Source organism: Ranitomeya variabilis, chromosome 5, assembly GCF_051348905.1.
Source record: "Ranitomeya variabilis isolate aRanVar5 chromosome 5, aRanVar5.hap1, whole genome shotgun sequence".
NCBI lineage: Eukaryota > Metazoa > Chordata > Amphibia > Anura > Dendrobatidae > Ranitomeya > Ranitomeya variabilis.
In genome coordinates, this window is record NC_135236.1 from 236,079,080 (window position 1) to 236,095,777 (window position 16,698).

Consider the following 16,698-nt stretch of genomic DNA (forward strand, 5'->3'; position numbering starts at 1 on the left):
CCCCCCACTGTATAGACCAGGCCGCGCCACATACGGTACATTATAAAAAAAAAAAATGCTTTGAAGTTGTCTAGCACCGTATTCTACAGAGCGCCGAGCAGTCCGATGGGAGTCTGGACCAGGCCCAACACCACATCTCTGTATTGTTAATCATGACGCCATCTTTGTGTGCTTTGTTTATTAATTCATGTCCTGCCCTCTCAGGCTCTACAGTATGCAGAACTGCTTTCATTTTGCCAAGGTTGTTTAATATATGAAAGCTGCTCTCTAACTGATTGCTATGTGCAGCAAGGACAGTTTTGCTTTTAGACAGTTCCATAAATCTGTCTTATGTATTTATTCCAAGTCTCACCTCAGTATAGTGAACAATGTGATGGTGCAGTGTAGACGCGGGTGAGGATGTGAAGAGTATTTGTGCCATCTGGTGCCACTAAGGCCTAATTGAGACATGCGTGTTTTTCACATGTGGGAAAAAATGGTACTGGTGTCAATCAGCGTTTTGGATGCGAGTGTCATCAGTGTTCGGTCTGTGTTTTTTTTTCTTTGCAATATCAAACACAGACATCATACGGATGTGCTGTGCGTGATTTTCATGGACCCATACACTTGTATTGGCACTTTTCATCAGTGCTGCTGGAAAAAAGGACATCTCTCTGTTTTTTGCACGGATACTTGGTCTGTGAAACAAATATGGACATGTGAATAGCAGCATACAGTTACCCCTTATTGGCATAAGTCGCAAATGTACAGCACAAGTCAGTAGCGGATGTATGGAGTGGGGCTTACCAGGTGAGTGTACCCCCATATCTGGACACACTGCCAAGGCCTGCCTTTTATCAGCCACGGATGGAGTGGAACTCCACCTGTGATTGTTAACCTGGTAAATGCCGCTGTCAATCTCTGACAGTGAGATTAACAGCATTCCAGCATGGGAAGAAGTCATTTTTTGCACCTATTAGTCCCTCCGTGATGCCATCATAGGGCGCCGATGGGTTGCTGTGAAAGCCGGGGATCTGTTGAACACCTAATAATAATAATAATAATAATTTTATTTATATAGCGCCAACATATTCCGCAGCGCTTTACAAATTATAGAGGGGACTTGTACTGACAATAGACATTACAGCATAACGGAAATCACAGTTCAAAACAGATACCAGTAGGAATGAGGGCCCTGCTCGCAAGCTTACAAACTATGAGGAAAAGGGGAGACACGAGAGGTGGATGGTAACAATTGCTTTAGTTATTTGGACCAGCCATAGTGTAAGGCTTGGGTGTTCATGTGTAAAGCTGCATGAACCAGTTAACAGCCTAAGTATGTAGCAGTACAGACACAGGGCTATTAACTGCATAAAGTGTATGAGAACATGATGCGAGGAACCTGATTATGTTTTTTTTTTTTATTAGGCCACACAGGGATAGTTAGGTTAATGCGTTGAGGCGGTAGGCCAATCTGAACAAATGAGTTTTTAGGGCGCGCTTAAAACTGTGGGGATTGGGGATTAATCGTATTAACCTAGGTAGTGCATTCCAAAGAATCGGCGCAGCATGTGTAAAGTCTTGGAGACGGGAATGGGAGGTTCTGATTATTGAGGATGCTAACCTGAGGTCATTAGCGGAGCGGAGGGCACGGGTAGGGTGGTAGACTGAGACCAGAGAGGAGATGTAGGGTGGTGCTGAACCATGGAGTGCTTTGTGGATGAGGGTAGTAGTTTTGTCCTGGATTCTGGAATGGATGGGTAGCCAGTGTAATGACTGGCACAAGGTAGAGGCATCGGTGTAACGGTTGGTGAGGAATATGATCCTGGCAGCAGCATTCAGGACAGATTGGAGCGGGGAGAGTTTGGTAAGAGGGAGGCCGATTAGTAGAGAGTTACAATAGTCCAGACGAGAATGAATAAGTGAGACAGTAACAGTTTTTGCAGAGTCGAAAGTAAGAAAAGGGCGAATTCTAGAAATATTTTTGAGATGCAGATAAGAAGAGCGAGCCAGTGATCGGATGTGGGGGGTGAATGAAAGCTTGGAATCAAGGATGACCCCAAGGCAGCGGGCATGTTGCTTGGGAGTAATGGTGGAACCGCACATGGAGATGGCAATATCAGGCAAAGGTAGGTTAGTAGAGGGAGAGAACACGAGGAGTTCAGTTTTTGACAGGTTCAGTTTCAGATAGAGGGAGGACATGATGTTAGAGACAGCGGTAAGACAATCACTGGTGTTTTCTAAGAAGGTCGGAGTGAAAGCAGGAGAAGAGGTGTATAATTGGGTGTCGTCAGCATAGAGATGGTACTGGAAACCAAATCTACTGATTTTGTCCAATAGGGGCAGTATACAAAGAGAAGAGGAGGGGGCCTAGGACTGATCCTTGAGGAACCCCAACAGTAAGGGGAAGGTGAGAGGAGGAGGAACCAGCAAAACATACAGTGAAGGATCGGTCAGAGAGATAGGAGGAGAACCAAGAGCGAATGGTGTCCTTGATGCCGATGGAGCGGAGCATAGTGAGGAGGAGCTGATGATCCACAGTGTCGAATGCTGCGGAAAGATCCAAGAGAATTAGCACCTCCATGTTTGTCATTACGGAGCTCCTTTGAAACCCGGCCCATCAAACCCTAGGAGAGTTAATAAATACTTTATAAAAAGTAAAAAAAAATAAAAAGTTTTAAAAGTTCATATCGCCCTTTCATAACCTGTCAACAAAAAAAATGACGAAATGTAAAAAATACACATGTGGCATTGCCTCTAACTTTATGATGTTTTTTTTTTTGTATATACTTTTGAGTAACTTTTTAAAAATAAGTCATTTACTCCACATCTCGCTGGATCCCCTTTTGTATTCCATCTGGACTTCTCTAACCATCAGCGCCCAAGGCTCAGTATTTGTATGTTCATTATTGTGTGGATGGCCAGACATCACAAGCGCTCTCGAGAGGCTGCTGCAGCCGGTTCCTGGTGCATTGGACCTACACCATACGTTGACCCACAGTGTTGGGTCGGCTCAGTGCACAAACCCCTACGGTGTGGCCCATTCATTGGGTTGGTTCTAGCCAGGGGCCTTCTTAGAAGTTATTGTGCTGTGGAGCGCCATATTTTTTATTTCTTTCCTCAGCCCATTTTATGCTATTATCTTGGTTAGCATTTTCTTTTCAGACTTCCCAACTCCTCTATAATTTCCTGTTTCCCAAGTCGATTTCATTCAAATCTCCGTCTTCTTTCTTTAGACAAAATCTCTCCTTTTTCTTGGCTTTTTTATCTTTTTTTGTATAACCTTCTATAAAAGCAGTGCAGTGTGGGACTCATTACAGCTAAGCTGTTCTCAGCCATCACATCAACAGTGTGAGTCCTATTTGGATGCTTTCAGGTCTTTTTAGAAATGTTACATATTATACAGGTATACCAAAGGTAAAAGTGGGGGAAAAAGTATGAATTCTGCCTGTAAAGCATCCCTGCCATAAAGATGCAATCCTCCTCTTACAAAATAATTAACATAATTCTGCCCAATTTTATTTCTACATAAACTCTACAGACAGTGTGCCCGACTCATTATTGCATTTACATCTTTTTTTTATCTAGTTCCTGAAGTATTTTGCCTGTTTGTTTATTTGTGCCTCATTCTTCTATCATTTTGCACCTTTTTAAAGTCTAATTTATATAAGTTCATCTGTATTTGTTTGTTTTTTTTTATTTCATTTTTGTGAGCACAGTTTGTAGTTTCCAGTTGTTTATGGCTGATTCATTATTTGTGAATTGTTAAGAAGCTGCTAAATTTTTGCACAAATACATTCCAGTTTCCCTCTTGAAGTGAATATTTTAATGGAACCTGTGACTCTTTTTGCCCTAAAAAGTAACAAAAAAAAGGTTAAAGACAAATGTAAAGAGCATTTTTTTAATTTGTGCAAAATTCATGAACCACGTGTGCTGTTATGAAAAATTATGAAGAATTTGGCACAAAAACATCAACGAATACCACATGACAAAAAAAAGTGACTTAAAAAATGCAAATGATGCATCATGCTCTGTTTTCTTGCGTATACATTTTGCCATAGATTGCCCAATTTTTGGGGCACAGTGTGACATTGGCAACTATGAAAAAAGTAACAATTGCACACCATGTGTTTCCTAAAAATCTAAAAATGTAGCTTTCTTTTGAATTATTGTCACATAGAGAAGGAAATGTAAACTGGAACAGAACTGATGTCTGCTGACGTGGTACTCGGTGACCCAACACTGCCAGTCCCGTGGTCCTCCACGATTTTGTTACCATTGCTGATGACAATCGTACTATCTAGTATCTGAACCTAAAAATATGCTTAAGACTAGAGGTAAAGAATGTGACCGTTGCCAGATATTGGGATAGCAAGATGAGCAAGCTCATGATGACGGGATCTGACTACACTTTGGCTTTGTAGTCTGTAACCATGGAGACACACAGCAGCTTAGTAGCTGTGGACATAATAGTAGGAAATATTGATTTCTTGCTTGTTTCCTCTTTTGTATATCTGTTTTCAAAGTAATATGTATTTCTTAATTTTGGAGCATCTCTTCTTTGAATTTTGTGCTGTGTTGTTCATCTGATATTCCCCCTGACTATTTCTAATAGCATGGACAACTGAGTGTTACCCTTTCTGCCCTTCAGTCTGGCATGCTCAGTCCTGATTGGACAGGAACACACCCTTAACTGTTACTGTGATTTTTTTTATTTATTTTTTTTATTCAGAATTTCCAGGTGGAATAACAGAGAGGAGCAGCACAAATAAGAAAAAGCTTCTATAGAATTTCTACATGATGAAGAATTTACTAAATGGACATGTCACAAGCTATTTACCTTAAATGGAACCTGTCATGTTGAAAGTAGTATCTGATTTGCAGGCAGAAAGTTATAGAGCAGGAGGATTTGATGAGATTGCTATTCAGTTTTGTGGGAAATGTTTTATTGAAACATGTTAGTCTGTAGATTGAACTCTATGGACTTACGTCTATAAAACTATGAAAGTTTTCTTTTTTATTCATTGGAATCCTTAGTTTTTGAACGCATGAGTCCAGTGGGCGGTCCTATGCAGTGACTGACAGCTTTCCCGGTATGCAGTGTTATACAGGGAAGACGGTCAGTCACTGGGTAGGACCGCCCACTGGACATGAGAGGTTCCCTTTAATGTATGTCTCTCAATACAAAAGCTTAAACCAGAAACACAGAAAAGCAAGTGGAGGCACATTCTTTGCGCTAACATAACTGTGCGACAGCCTCATCCATTTAAACTACCGTACTTTGCATATATGTTTAATTTGTGTTTTACCCTTTTTGACTTTTATTTTCTAATACTATCACTTTCACATTCATTATTAAATAAATCTAATATTTCATCCAAATTCAATCTGCCGTATGCTTCTAGTAAGAAATCTGATGATTTTAATAAGATGTTTGTTTTTCCTCTTGTGATTTAGATGGAATCTTCTTAGTGACAAGTTTCTGCTCCTGCTGCTGCTGCTGGGCGAGCAGCGTCACTACATGATCACATGACTCTGGATATGGACTCAGTCCTGTCAGACTTTGTTCGGTCTACAGGGGCTGAACCTGGTCTGGCGAGAGATTTGCTAGAAGGTAAGACCGATTTTGCTGGTTTTTGTAGCCTTTTTAAAAAAAAAAATGTTGGCACTCATCCACTTTCTAAGCATGTGAGATGGGTAAGACTGCAATGGGTTAACTTTATTCCACTTGTTCAGTCTTCTACTTACCATCTGTTCACGTTGTGAAAGGTATAGATGATAACACAGGTCAACAAAAAAAAATTTTTTTTCTGGTGTCCAAAATATTTTAATGAATTTGGGGTATTTTTGGGGTGCTGATTCTGAATATGCTATCAGTTTTGCCAGATTGGCTCAAGTTTTTGAGATTTTTGGTATCTTATTTATAGCACTTGTTGGTAAATGCGACGCATCATCTCATTAATTTCTTTGGATTAGTACTTGAACTGAGCAGTTCTCAATATAGTTTTGTGTTAATTAGTGTTCTAAAAGTTTGTTCATAGCTTGAAAAATAGAAAAAGCTTCAAATTTGGTGTTCCAATGGTGTGGAGAGAGCCAAAAAATCATCATGATGACTGTTATTTCTGTGCAGTGCAAGTGCAAGGATTCAATAAGCATAAGAAACGAAAATGGGAGTAACATGGAATCTGCAAGAAGGCCTGTCCCTCATTGTGAAGATATGCGTGTACCTGTGTTTACCATAAATAACAGTCATCATGATGATTTTTTGGCTCTCTCCACACCATTGGAACACCAAATTTGAAGCTTTTTCTTTGTCCTTTGCTCCATTTTCGTAATAATTCGATACATGCTTTGCACACTATGTGTGGTGCCCAAAACTTGTCTTGGTCCCCAAGCATAACCCCAAAATAGGCAAAATACACTTTTTTTACGAAGTCTGTTATGTTTCTTCTATGTTTTGGCAGTGTGTACTCACCACAAATGTAACAGAATGAGTCTGGATCGTTAAGACAACTTCTTCTTGATGAGTTCATGCTTTTCACTGGAAAACAGACAACAACATAAAGTTAGTGCAAAAATCAAGCTATGAACAAACTTTTAGAACACTAATTAACACAAAACTATATTGAGAACTGCTCAGTTCAAGTACTAATCCAAAGAAATTAATGAGATGATGCGTCGCATTTACCAACAAGTGCTATAAATAAGATACCAAAAATCTCAAAAACTTGAGCCAATCTGGCAAAACTGATGACATATTCAGAATCAGCACCCCAAAAATACCCTAAATTCGATGAAATATCTTTGGCACCAAAAATGCTGTTGACCAGTGTAATCAAACACTGTCCACACATCTAAAATATACACCCTGCTGCTACCAGTGTTAGAATATAGTGATAAGCCCAACACCACAAACTTATCCAGCAAAGGACTAAAGACCCTATGAAAGGCGATGGATTCTTTACAGCATACCAAACTTATTAAAACAATTGTCTACTACTTTATTAATGGTCCAAGGGTTGTTGAAGAAAAAAAAAAATAGGTACTCATCAATAGGACTGGTGCTTCTTCTCCTTGCTGCCGGCATTCCCTGCCAAACTCCTGACTTCCTGTTCCTCCATACTGCCGGCATTCCCTGCCGAACTCCTGACTTCCTGTTCCTCCATACTGCCGGCATTCCCTGCCGAACTCCTGACTTTCTGCTCCTCCTTGCTGCCGGCATTCCCTGCCAAACTCCTGACTTCCTGTTCCTTCATACTGCCGGCATTCCCTGCCAAACTCCTGACTTCCTGTTCCTTCATACTGCCGGCATTCCCTGCCAAACTCCTGACTTCCTGTTCCTTCATACTGCCGGCATTCCCTGCCAAACTCCTGACTTCCTGTTCCTTCATACTGCCGGCATTCCCTGCCAAACTCCTGACTTCCTGTTCCTTCATACTGCCGGCATTCCCTGCCAAACTCCTGACTTCCTGTTCCTTCATACTGCCGGCATTCCCTGCCGAGCTCCTGACTTCCTGCTCCTCCTTGCTGCCGGCATTCCCTGCCGAACTCCCGATTTCCTGTTCCTCCATACTGCTGCAGCATTGACATTGTAGTCATGCTGAAAGAAACTCTCTCTTTTAAAGGCAACTTTTTTAATAGAAAAGTTAGTGCTTATTGAAACCGATAACAAAGATAGTAAGCAAAACATGGAACATTTAATACAGAAAATGTGCACAAAAATATCAGTAGTTATTTCCTACCTTTTATAGGGTTTGTCTGATCTTAGGCGGCAGGTCTGCAGTCTCTGTGACTGCAGATTTGTGAATTCTCACATTGTGTGCACTGTATTCTATGAGGATTCCCTTGTGCTGATGCCAGGAGCAGACGGTCTTCTGATTACAAGTATGTGATTTGCATACTTCTGGCCACATTCCAACTAGAAGTGTTTGGCCTCGCTCAATACACTTGCATTGAGTGAGGTTGTGTATGTCTAATTGGCATATGACCTCATGTACGCAAATTGCATACTTGCGTTCACGCGCCTGCCGCTCCCTACACAAGCACTGGAGAATCCTCAGTGTGCAGTATGCGCGCAGTGAGTATTCAAAAGTCTGCAATCACAGACTGACTGCAGACTAGCAGCCTAAGGCTGGAGCACTACTTTAAGGGTGCTGTCAGACGGATGTATAACACGGCCAACGATGGCATTGCAGTGCACGGACTGACTGGCACCTCTCCTGATCAGGTCAGGAGAGGTGCCAGCCAGTACGAGCAACGGCAATGCGATCATTGGCCATGTTATACGTCCGTCTGACTGCCCTAAGGCCCATTTGCATGTGCTACAAATCGTCGAAGATCAAGCAAAATGCTCAATCATTAATAGATCGGATTGCCAATTGGCACTTTTGGGGGGCAGAAATTGACTTGAGGTAAGGCTTTAAATCTTTTTCTTTCTTTCTTTTTAACCCCTTCATGACCTTGGGATTTTCAGTTTTTCTGTGTTCGTTTTTTTGCTCCCCTTCTTCCCAGAGCCATAACTTTTTTATTTTTCCGTCAATATGGCCATGTGAGGGCTTATTTTTTTGCGAAACAAGTTGTACTTTTGAACGACATCATTGGTTTTAGCATGTCATGTACTAGAAAACGGGGAAAAAAATTCCAAGTGCGGTGAAATTGCAAAAAAAGTGCAATTCCACACTTGTTTTTTGATTGGCTTTTTTGCTAGGTTCACTAAATGATAAAACTGACCTGCCATTATGATTCTCCAGGTCATTATGAGTGCAAAGACACCTAACATGACTAGGTTATTTTTTATCTAAGTGGTGAAAAAAAATTCCAAACTTTGGTTATAAAAAAAAAAAAATTGCGCCATTTTCCGATACCCGTAGCGTCTCCATTTTTCATGATCTGGGGTTGGGTGAGGGCTTATTTTTTGCGTGCTGAGCTGACGTTTTTAATGATAGCATTTCGGTGCAGATACATTCTTTTGATCGCATTGCATTTTAATGCAATGTCGCGGCGACCAAAAATAAACGTAATTATGGTGTTTCTAATTTTTTTATCGCTACGCCGTTTAACGATCAGGTTAATCCTTTTTTTTATTGATAGATCGGGCGATTCTGAACGCGGCGATACCAAATATGTGTAGGTTTGATTTTTTTATTATTGCTTTATTTTGAATGGGGCGAAAGGGGGGTGATTTTAAACTTTTATATATATTTTTTTTTTTCACTTTTTTTTTTTACTTTTTTTTTTTAACTTTTGCCATGCTTCAATAGCCTCCATAGGAGGCTAGAAGCTGGCACAACGCGATCGGCTCTGCTACATAGCAGGGATCATCAGATCGCTGCTATGCAGCAGAAATGCAGGTGTGCTATGAGCGCTGACCACAGGGTGGCGCTCACAGCTACCGGGGATCAGTAACCATAGAGGTCTCAAGGACCTCTATGGTTATTATTCTGACGCATTGCCAACCTCCGATCACATGACGGGGTCGGCGAAGCGATCATTTCCGAAGCTGTTCAAAACAGCTGACATGTCCTGGCTTTGATGCGGGCTCACCGCCGGAGCCCTGCATCAAAGCGCGGTATCTGACCTCGGACGTACTATCCCGCCCGAGGTCAGAAAGAGGTTAATCCTTTTTTTCCTGGCTACCCAGAAGCCTCCATTCTGTGACTTATCTGCAGTAGAGTAAAAGATCATGAAGCCCCAATCTATTGGGTAAGGGTGTGTTTACACGGATCTACTGGCAGCACTAAGCCATTACCGATTGGCGGCTGTTTGTTCTGCCATTTAACAAGCTATTAAAGTACAAGATGAGCACAGAGTAATCTGTAATAGATCACTCAGTGCACATAGGCTGCCACTGTTTTCGGCAGTGTGAATGCTGTTTACACAGGATGTTGCACTGCCAAGAATGATGATTTTATTTTTTTGCTGAGCAAAAGTTCATTTCACACAATGAACAATGAGAGTTTGCTCATTCATTGGGTGATCGGCAGCCTGTTTACTCTGAAAGACAATCGTGAAGTAAACGTTCTTAAGAACACTTGTTCTCTATTGTCTGTCACTGTAAATTCAGCTTTAAAGGGTATTACCGTACTTTGGTGAAAATGATCAGTAGGAAATTAACGCTGATCATACACATGGGATTGCAGTCAGCTCAGGTTTCTGCCCATCAGCTCATTTAAGCAAATGTGATGTTTCTGAATAGACAGTGGCTAATTGTGGAGAGAGGAAAACGGATAGAAAAACATATTTTCCTGTTACGTGTGTAACCCTGTCAGAAGTCTGTTTTGATGTTTAGGAATTTAATTGAATTTGGAAAGACCTGCTCTGAATTTATGTAAAAAATACTAACTTGCACAACCAAAGATAAAAGCAAAGTGAGCAAATACCCTGCAGCAAGTAAAAAAAATAATAGCAATAGTGCATGAAAATAACATAGGGTACATGGTTAACATAATTTTGAATAAAAAAAAAAACAGTAACGGCTATCCCGCCGCATCAAGATGACCCTATTCGGGATGGTCCTAACCTCTAGTATTAAAACCTTACCATATGTCAAATGAGGTAAATGTGAATAAGGGAATACTGTACAGCTCTGCACCTCATCACATCCGCCAGCAGCAAGAGCAGCTGATCGCCAGGGGCACTGGTACTGGGGGTACTTATGACTAGTGATGAGCGAGTGTACTCGTTGCTCGGGTGATCTCCGAGTATTTGTTAGTGTTCGGAGATTAAGTTTTCATCGCCTCTGCTGAATGATTTACAGCTATTAGCCAGGCTGAGTACATGTGGGGGTTGCATGGTTGCTAGGGAATCCCCACATGTAATCAAGCTGGCTAATAGCTGTAAATCATTCAGCTGCGGTGATGAAAACTAAATCTCCGAACACTAACAAATACTCGGAGACCACCCGAGCAACGAGTATACTCGCTCATCACCACTGATGACCTTCCGTAAGGATCAGCCGTCAATACAAAAGTACCGGACAACCCCTCTAACTACAAAGATGCCGAGAAAGGCAATCACTGGCTGTAAATGTGGCCTCTCTCAGCCCACAACATTATAGCCTAATTGTACAATAAAGCAGAGTAATATGAATGGTACATTCTTATACATGGGAAAAGCTCATCGGCGGTGTAAGATCAGCATAATCCATTGTAGTAAATCAGACGGTAATTCACACCTGGCAACAGCTCATTACATATCAGACATGTAGGTATCCAAAGATTATGCGCAGACTTTTTATGACCTTTAAATTACGGTAGGTCCTCTGCTCATTCCATGGGAGTTTAAAAAATAATCCTATTACTTTAATTAACAGTGATTTACAACAAGTGTAGTGGCCTCCGTGCCCCACTTCATCGTGACATTACCAGTGACGATTACTTCTTCATTGCTTTTAGGCAGGTGTACAACAGCTAGTATTAAACCTTTTCAGATGAGACTGCAGGTTTCTAGAAAATCTATTTTTAATAAACCTACGTATGTACTGTACATGCATCAGTTGCTCTTCTGACGAAAAAGCAGACGTAGCATTAATGCAAGTCTTGCATTGCTCTGAAATAAAACCCCAGTTGTTTGACTATACGTGGTGTAACCAGAACAGGTGCGATATCTTAGTCTTAATGTTTAATTAAGTGAACATAAAGCATTTAGTATATAACTGTTTTGTGCTACTACTTATATTACCCTCTAACATGATGATAATGAGCTTACTACAGAGACGTGATCACTGTACGGTAGTGTGACTAAACCTTGAATGTCACCTGGTTTTTCTATGTAATTGGAGGGCAGCATGATGTAAGGGCTTAGATCCCGATTCTAGTGATGTGTCACTTGCTGTACTGCATGCTGTCATTTTGAGAAAATCACTGTTTTCTCTGCTGTAGATCTGCCAGTGACACATCACTGGAATCAGGCCCTCAGCCCCTGCACCATGATTCTCTCAGAATGCATATGAGATTTAAGACCTTATTTCCCCATTTTTTGGTCATGTGGTGGGATAATGTGGGCTATCTATGGTTCTCTAGCTTTCTTATTGTTGTGATTGTCCAGCTGTTCTTATAAGGAATCGGTCAGCTCCATAAGTGCCATTACCCTGTAGGTGTAGTGGTAATCTGCAGGTAAGAGGTGTGTGTTACTGCCTTACTGGAGCCGCAGCTGCAGGGAGAAAATGAAATGTTATTCTCCAGTTATCGGGGCAGTGCTGGAATCGATTACAGTCCACGTTCACTCTTCAGTGATTAACAGCCTGCTCTGTGGTGTGTGTTGTACATGTTGTGTGTAAAAGAGGCTGTCAACCAACGTGCTGCTGGTGCTCCAGCAAATCAGTGAGACACAATTGAAAGTTGTGTGATCGCTTCACTGAAAACCTGACTACCGGGAGAAATCTAACTTTATTCCTCCTGCAGCCTCCGGCTTTCAGTCAGAGGCACGGCAGCAGTCACCGCTCAGTACATAGTGAGCAGCTGTACCCACACCCCGGCACTGTAATACTGTGGCCGACCACTGCTTTGAGTGATAACAAACATTCATCAATTAGACATCAATCAAAACGAACGATCGTTTGATTGATCAAACATTGGACAAGTGTTCGTTGTGGTTGATATTGGTCATTTTGGACAGCTTTCTCCATACATGGATGTTGTTACACTAGCGTGGGGTTTCCAAAGGACCGGAATGATCCACACACCCAAGAGACATAGTGACAATGGCTGAACATGACAGAACGCGGAGTGTACATGTGTGCCTCAGGGAGGACATTGAAAGCATCTAAGCACTTCAGTGTTTCTATGGAAGACAGAAAGGATGCTGTAGAGGAGGATGTGCATGCTTGTATACATTACTACGCCCGGGATATGGCACAGTCATAGTCTGTGGCAATGTGTAATGTTCTAAAGGATGGATACAAATGCAATAATAGTATCATTGTAATTATGCATGAGTTTGGAGTAGCAGAAGGTACAGCCATGATGTATGTGTGCCCTGCATATCTTTACTATGCGTACTACTATATGGCAATTATGTACACTAAGCAATCATTGTGCTGTATCCACAAGTCATGGGAAAACGGGATATATATTCAATGTGAGCCTGATTAAGTCTTTCCAAGTTTGTAGTGAATGCTTCCAAGATGTACGGTACTTCCTGATCAAAACTGCCAATTCCTGCCTTTTATGTCTTTAAGAAATCTTCTAGTGTCTCGTGAGCCATTGATGTAATTGCTAGGCTGCCTGGAAGGACTAAAATGAAAGGCATTGTGCAGTGATGGGAACTAATAATCTGCCAAAAGAGCTGCAAATCAGAAGCTGCATGCCTGTCTTATTTCTGAATGGTTTCTGGCGGCAGTGCCATTCCTGTAAGGGTCATATTCATAAAGCGGAATAAATACCCACATACAGCCATTGCTTTAGAAGGCTGCATTTTAGTTGACAATGAAAACAATATAGACTGTTCGAAGAATGTGTCACATCAAAGCTTATTGTCATTCTGTTATGATAGCTGCAATTATTGCCGTCTTTATCTACGACCAGCGTCTTGGTGTGAGAAGTATATTGAACAGTGTATTGTTTCTATGAACGCCATCCAAAACCTGGTCCAAGCCCCCCTTTTACTCTCGATGGTCGGAATCCATTGTTTCGATCAGACCAAGTTGAGGTTGGCTATACATTTCTGTGCAGAGTGTGCTGCTTGTATACTCATTGTATAGAGTATTGTGTGCCAGTCAGTCTCATGGATAGCCAAACATGACGTAGGCCAATTCTGCCAGAATGAGAGTTGTCTCAATCTGATGGTATTTTCAAGATGTCCGCTGATATTGAATACAGGACAAAACCAATCAACTTCACAGAATGTGGCGAGTTCCAGCTGTTAAATGTCATGGATGTGGGAAAGGAGAGGCTAATTTTATACACTTAATATGGCAATGCCCCCTACAGTTTGTCAATTCTGGACAGAAGTCATAGGCATCTTAAAGAAAAGTCTTAGCTAAATATTTTTCCCTAGTCCCTCCCTCCTTGTGTAATGCTGTGTAAGTGTGTTAAAATACTTACCGATCGTCATCTTTCTCAGTTTCCTGACGTCCCCGGTAATTTTCGGTCCCCCGTGACTTGAGATCAGACTAGCCGCTCACACTGGGTTATCTGTGGACCTCAAGTCACCTTCTCAATGTAATTATATGGAGCTTTGTTCTGGGCCTCATAGACCTTCACTTGGGAAACAGCACCACCCCATAAAGTTGACACTGTGTGAGCCAGCAAAACAGCAGGGTGCTCATGTGGGCTAGAAGAGGACCAGAGCGGCGCTGAAAACTGGGAAAGATGACAATCGGCATGTGGGCCAGAAGAGGACCAGAGCCACGCTGCAAACTGAGGAATATTTTCAGGTTTTACTGAATTAGGGTATGTTCACACGTTGCGGATTCTCTGCAGATCCGCAGCGTTTTTTGCAGTGCAGAAACGCTGCAGATCCGCAATTGATTTACAGTACAATGTAAATCAATGAGAAAAAAAAAAATGCTGTGCACACTTTGCGGAAAAGCCGCTGCGGAAACGCTGCGGTTTAAAAGTAGCATGTCACTTCTTTTTTGTGAATCTGCAGCGTTTTTGTACCCATTCCATTATAGAAAACCGCAGGGGTAAAAAACGCAGCAAGTCCGCAAGAAAACCGCAGCAAAAACGCACAAAAAAAATGCTGTGGAACCGCACAAATAACCGCAGGTGCGTTTTCTGCCGGGAGAGATAGAATCCGCACCAGAAATTCCTAAGCCTAATCCGCAACGTGTGCACATAGCCTTAGGAAGGTTTAGAAAATAAAAATTTAGCTGAGATTTCTTCTTTAACTGAAGTTTTCCAAACCCCTATTATGTTAACCCCTTCAATTTGATTACTAGGCCTCCTTGGAACTCACCCCAGTTTAGAAAAAAAGGTATTGTCCTTTAATATTTGACAAGGCTTGGAAAGTGTGGCTCCTTAACCCAACCAAACCCTTTGACCTTGAGGAATTAATTTTCCTTGGTGGCGCCATGAGTTAGGCCCATGTACTACCTTTATGAACTTACAATACAGTAGTTCTTTGATATAATACAATCTGCGTAGTTTTTGCAGGACGGAATGCATTAAAATCAGTGCCGAATTTGTATTTGTTATTCTGCTTTGTGTATGGTAAATATATGCTTTAAAAGTGTTGTCCATTACTTGGACAACTTCTTCCTGATTGCTGTAGTCACCGAGTAAAGTAACTCACCTCTTGCATCAGCACAATTCTAGTGATGTTACTGCCAGGACTCCTTTATTTTTTTTAATTATTGGAGACCCTGCTTAGAATTTTTTTTTTTTTTATCTTTATTCAGTTTTTTGAGGAGAGGCACGTTGAACAGAAACAGCAATTCTAGCATTTTGTTTTTTGTTTTTTTTACTTTTTTTATGTTCATGGTGCAGGTTAAATAGCGTAATTTGATAACTTTTAACAGTTTGCTTTTTAATGTTTTTTGGTTTTTTTTTAATACTTTTCATATATTTTTAACTTTCTTAGCAGTTGGTCATTTAATATGCTGAAGCATGTCTGTATCATAGTGTATTATGGTGTTATCAAGTCTGGGGTTAGGGGCGCAAAAATTGGATGATTTTAGAAGCAGAGCAGACTTGAAACTGGTTTAAAATTCCAGATGTAGTTCTTATAGTCGTTTTTGATTTCTTAGCTGCCTTTTTTGTGGGCAGTAATCTGATCGGGCACTTGGGTTTCTCATTAATACAGGTATCCATTTTTTCTGTTTTAGACCCACAATAGCCATAAGGAAATGGTGAAAGTGGTAATCTTTCTGTTTTACATTACTAGATGTAGACCTCTGATGTATATTATTTTGATGTCATTGCCATCTCCTCAGATCTTGTCCTTTTCTTGTCATTGTTCCTGACCTTGTATTGTAAGTTTAATATCTTCTGGTATTTTTACCTATTCTTTCAGCTCACTGTGTATGTCGCTGTATATTTCACATACTGTAATTACCTATGATGCGTCATGGCCTCATAGAACCCATTCATACAATAAAAACACAAAACGCTTTAATTGTGGATAAAAATGGCCGTGTAGTTTATTTAGGGTTACATAAATTAATTAATCACCAATAAATAAACTCCATAAATTATAAAACCAAAGTACCAAACTTTTCCAATAAACCAATCCACCCAGACATGGGTGATTTTCCCACAAGTAAACTACACGACAGTAAAATTACAAGAATTCAGGGGAGGGAGGGTGGGGTCTTCTTTATCTTCTTCCGCTGACAGAATGACCAGATACCACAAAACAGGTGTTTATATATTCAAAAAAAGAGCGGCAAAGCTGCTTACAGCCAATAGAAAACCGTTACAATAGGCACCAAACATACCAGAAAAAACTGGATAAAACCAGTTTCACACTTTCAGAGATGACTGACCTGACCTTTATTTGACCTTTCTTCTGACAGAAAGCCATATTAAATGACAGGGTCCATGAGGCCATGAGACCCCCGCTATATTTCTTTCAGGTTTACGCGGGGGGCTAACATGGCCTCATAGAACCCATTCATACAATAAAAACACAAAACGCTTTAATTGTGGATAAAAATGGCCGTGTAGTTTATTTAGGGTTACATAAATTAATTAATCACCAATAAATAAACTCCATAAATTATAAAACCAAAGTACCAAACTTTTCCAATAAACCAATCCACCCAGACATGGGTGATTT

The 16,698-nt window shown here is 40.9% G+C and overlaps 1 protein-coding gene across 5 annotated transcripts in view; it reads left to right on the forward strand.

The window, feature by feature from the left end:
- Window positions 1–16,698, forward strand: part of OTUD7A (OTU deubiquitinase 7A) — a 314,106-nt gene that overhangs the window by 172,464 nt on the left and 124,944 nt on the right. For all 5 annotated transcript variants that reach the window (XM_077263911.1, XM_077263915.1, XM_077263913.1 and 2 more), the window contains one exon: window positions 5,437–5,593. In XM_077263911.1, the coding sequence (XP_077120026.1) occupies window positions 5,509–5,593 (85 nt within the window). In that variant the 5' untranslated portion in view covers window positions 5,437–5,508. The remainder of the gene's footprint in view (window positions 1–5,436; window positions 5,594–16,698) is intronic.